This window comes from Salmo salar, unplaced genomic scaffold (genome assembly GCF_905237065.1).
Source record: "Salmo salar unplaced genomic scaffold, Ssal_v3.1, whole genome shotgun sequence".
NCBI lineage: Eukaryota > Metazoa > Chordata > Actinopteri > Salmoniformes > Salmonidae > Salmo > Salmo salar.
Genome location: NW_025550298.1, coordinates 5,001 through 9,374, shown reverse-complemented (window position 1 = coordinate 9,374; position 4,374 = coordinate 5,001). Strand labels below are relative to the sequence as shown.

Sequence of the window (4,374 nt, the reverse complement as noted above, 5' to 3'; positions counted from 1 at the left end):
ATGGACCCCTAGATCCTACACCAGTGGTCACCAACCTTTTCTGAGTCAAGATCACTTTCTGAGTCAAGATCACTTTCTGAGTCAAAATCACTTTCTGAGTCAAGATCACTTTCTGAGTCAAAATTACTTTCTGACTCAAGATCCCTTTCTGAGTCAAGATCCCTTTCTGAGTAAAAATCATTTTATGAGTCAAAATCACTTTCTGAGTCAAGATTACTTTCTTAGTCAAGATCACTTTCTGAGTCAAAATGCAAGCAGATTTGCTCAAATTTTCTTTAAAAAATGACTTAACAAAACGTTAGCCTATGCAACATTAATAACCTATTAAAACATGAACCTATTTCAACATTTTAGGTAACCTGTATGATCACACTGGTAACAAAGCATTTGTTATATTACTTTTGACCTCTCACATGACTCACCATCACTCCTCTCTCCCTCCTCTCTCCCTCCTTCCCTCCCTCCGCTCTACCTCCCTCCTCACTCTCTCCCTCCCTCCTCTCACCCTCCCTCCCCTGAGAAAAGGGGACACAGTCTTCCAGCTGTGTCATGTCCTGACCAGTAAAAGGGGTTATTTGTCATTATAGTTGGTCAGGGCGTGGCAGGGGGGTGTTTGTTTTGTGTGTTTGGGTATTGTGAGTTTATGTTCTAGTTTTCCTCTTTCTATGTTTAATCTAGCTTTTCTATTTCTATGTGAGTTTTGGCAATGACCTCCAATTAGAGCCAGCTGGTTGTTGTTGTCTCTAATTGGAGGCCATATTTAGTTGTGTTTATTTTCACTTGTGTTTGTGGGTGGTTGTTTCTAGTATAGTCTGTGCACCTTACTGGACTGTTTTTGTCGTTTGTTTATTTTGATTAAGTGTTTTCTTTAATAAAGTTAAGAAGATGAGCACTTTACCCGCTGCGTTTTGGTCCACTCAATACAACCCTTGTGACAAGCTGATGGCTAAAAAACTCAAGTCTCACTGCATTATTTCTGCCTCACGCATCAATTCATGTTGTTCATTCCATGTCCAGATGATGTGAAATATTAATTAATGTAAAAATACAGACTAAGTCTAATAACAACAACGTAATACCCCCACTGCTCTACGCCCTTACCCCCACTGCTCTACGCCCTACCCCCCACTGCTCTACGCCCTACCCCCCACTGCCCTACGCCCTACCCCCACTGCTCTACGCCCTACCCCCCACTGCTCTACGCCCCTACCCCCACTGCCCTACGCCCCTACCCCCATTGCTCTCACGCCCTACCCCCCCACTGCTCTACGCCCCTACCCCCACTGCCCTACGCCCTACCCCCCACTGCCCTACGCCCTACCCCCACTGCTCTACGCCCCTACCCCCACTGCTCTACGCCCCTACCCCCACTGCTCTCACGCCCTACCCCCCACTGCTCTACGCCCTACCCCCACTGCTCTACGCCCCTACCCCCACTGCTCTACGCCCTACCCCCACTGCTCTACGCCCTACCCCCACTGCTCTACGCCCTACCCCCATTGCTCTACGCCCTACCCCCCACTGCTCTACGCCCCTACCCCCACTGCTCTACGCCCTACCCCCCACTGCTCTACGCCCTACCCCCATTGCTCTACGCCCCTACCCCCCACTGCTCTACACCCTACCCCCCCACTGCCCTACGCCCTACCCCCACTGCCCTACGCCCCTACCCCCCACTGCCCTACGCCCCTACCTCCCACTGCTCACGCCCTACTCCCCACTGCCCCTACCCCCCACTGCCCTACGCCCCCACTGCCCTACCCCCACTGCCCTACCCCCACTGCCCTACCCCCACTGCCCTACGCCCCTACCCCCCCACTGCCCTACGCCCCTACCCCCACTGCTCTACGCCCCTACCCCCACTGCCCTACACCCTACCCCCACTGCCCTACCCCCCACTGCCCTACGCCCTACCCCCCACTGCTCTACGCCCTACCCCCCACTGCTCTCGCCCTACCCCCCTGCTCTACGCCCTACCCCCACTGCCCTACCCCCCACTGCTTTACCCCCCCACCCCCCCTTGTGGAGATCTGAGAGGATTTGATTTGTATAAGCAATATGTTGATACTTCCACCAATCAGATCAGATCAGATGGCAGGTAGAGATATTACCAAATTGTTTTTTATTTATTTATTTAACTAGGCAAGTCAGTTAAAAACAATTTATTATTTACAATGACGGCCTAGGAACAGTGGGTTAACTGCCTTGTTCAGGGGCAGAACGACTGATTTTTACCTTGTCAGCTTGGGGTTTCGATCCAGCAACCATTGTGGTTACTGGCCCAACACTCTAACCACTAGGCTACCTGCTGCCCTCGTTGGTTGCAACTGACAAATACTCTAGGAGCTCCACAGGTGCCTAGGGCATAGTGTCTGGTGGTCTTTATTGGATTGGGCCTAATTCTTGTTCGTACTTAAGTCTTCTGGACATTTTAAGCTTTTTTTTTTAGCCAAAGCCATATCTCCACACAGTCTAAAATACCAAATGATGGCCTGCAGCAGCATTTAGTTTCTTAGTGTAACTCTCTCTGAGTAGTATCCAGGGGGGTTGAAACTGTGCCCGTGTCTCTGGCCAAGGCGACCATTTTGGAGCTGGTCACGGCTAATATGACACAATAAAATCCCATCATGCTTTGCTGGAGGCCTGGCCCTGTGACCTGCCAATCAGTTCACAGTGTTTAAATTCACTTCCCTGGAAGGGATGGGAAGTTAGGGGGGTGAAACTTGGAGGTTCTATCAGCTAGTTATTCTAAGTTAGGGGGTGAAACTTGGAGGTTCTATCAGCTAGTTATTCTAAGTTAGGGGGTGAAACTTGGAGGTTCTATCAGCTAGTTATTATAAGTTAGGGGTGAAACTTGGAGGTTCTATCAGCGAGTTATTCTAAGTTAGGGGGTGAAACTTGGAGGTTCTATCAGTGAGTTATTCTAAGTTAGGGGTGAAACTTGGAGGTTCTATCAGCTAGTTATTCTAAGTTAGGCGGTGAAACTTGGAGGTTCTATCAGCTAGTTATTCTAAGTTAGGGGGTGAAACTTGGAGGTTCTATCAGCTAGTTATTCTAAGTTAGGGTGTGAAACTTGGAGGTTATATCAGCTAGTTATTCTAAGTACTGGCCAACTGCCTCATTAACTTGTGGGGCTTCAGACTGACTCTGTACACCTGATTCAGCTAGTTAGGGCCAGGGTTTAGTGTTAGGGTTTAGGATTGACTAGTAGTGGTAGGGTTTAGGGTTTAGGGTTGACTAGGAGTGTTAGGGTTTAGGGTTGACTAGTAGTGTTAGGGTTTAGGACTTAGGGTTGACTAGTAGTGTTAGGGTTTAGGATTGACTAGTAGTGTTAGGGTTTAGGGTTTAGGGTTGACTAGTAGTGTTAGGGTTTAGGGTTGGCTAGCAGTGGTAGGGTTTAGGGTTGACTAGTAGTGGTAGGGTTTAGGGTTGGCTAGTAGTGTTAGGGTTTAGGGTTTAGGGTTGACTAGGAGTGTTAGGGTTTAGTGTTTAGGGTTGACTAGTAGTGTTAGGGTTTAGTGTTTAGGGTTGACTAGTAGTGTTAGGGTTTAGGGTTGACTAGTAGTGTTAGGGTTTAGGGTTGACTAGTAGTGTTAGGGTTTACGGTTTAGGGTTGACTAGTAATGTTAGGGTTTAGGGTTGCTAGTAGTGTTAGGGTTTAGGGTTGACTAGTAGTGTTAGGGTTTACGGTTTAGGGTAGACTAGTAATGTTAGGGTTTAGGGTTGACTAGTAGTGTTAGGGTTTAGGGTTGACTAGTAGTGTTAGGGTTTAGGGTTGACTAGTAGTGTTAGGGTTTAGTGTTTAGGGTTGACAAGTAGTGTTAGGGTTTAGGGTTTAGGGTTGACTAGTAGTGTTAGGGTTTAGTGTTTAGGGTTGACTAGTAGTGTTAGGGTTTAGTGTTTAGGGTTGACTAGTAGTGTTAGGGTTTAGTGTTTAGGGTTGACTAGTAGTGTTAGGGTTGACTAGTAATGTTAGGGGTTAGGGTTGACTAGTAGTGTTAGGGTTTAGTGTTTAGGGTTGACTAGTAGTGTTAGGGTTTAGTGTTTAGGGTTGACTAGTAGTGTTAGGGTTGACTAGTAATGTTAGGGGTTAGGGTTGACTAGTAGTGTTAGGGTTTAGTGTTTAGGGTTGACTAGTAGTGTTAGGGTTTAGGGTTGACTAGTAGTGTTAGGGTTTAGTGTTTAGGGTTGACTAGTAGTGTTAGGGTTTAGTGTTTAGGGTTGACTAGTAGTGTTAGGGTTTAGGGTTGACTAGTAGTGTTAGGGTTTAGTGTTTAAGGTTGACTAGTAGTGTTAGGGTTTAGGGTTGGCTAGTAGTGTTAGGGTTTAGGGTTGACTAGTAGTGTTAGGGTTTAGGGTTGACTAGTAGTGTTA

The 4,374-nt window shown here is 47.3% G+C and overlaps 1 protein-coding gene across 1 annotated transcript; it reads left to right on the top strand.

Annotated features, from left to right (window-relative positions):
- Nucleotides 1-1,051: 1,051 nt before the first annotated feature.
- Nucleotides 1,052-2,044, top strand: LOC123739277 (extensin-like; the record flags this gene model as incomplete). Its single annotated transcript, XM_045713711.1, has 1 exon — nt 1,052-2,044. A coding segment is annotated over one exon (993 nt), but the record flags the coding sequence as incomplete, so codon positions are not given.
- Nucleotides 2,045-4,374: the final 2,330 nt, after the last annotated feature.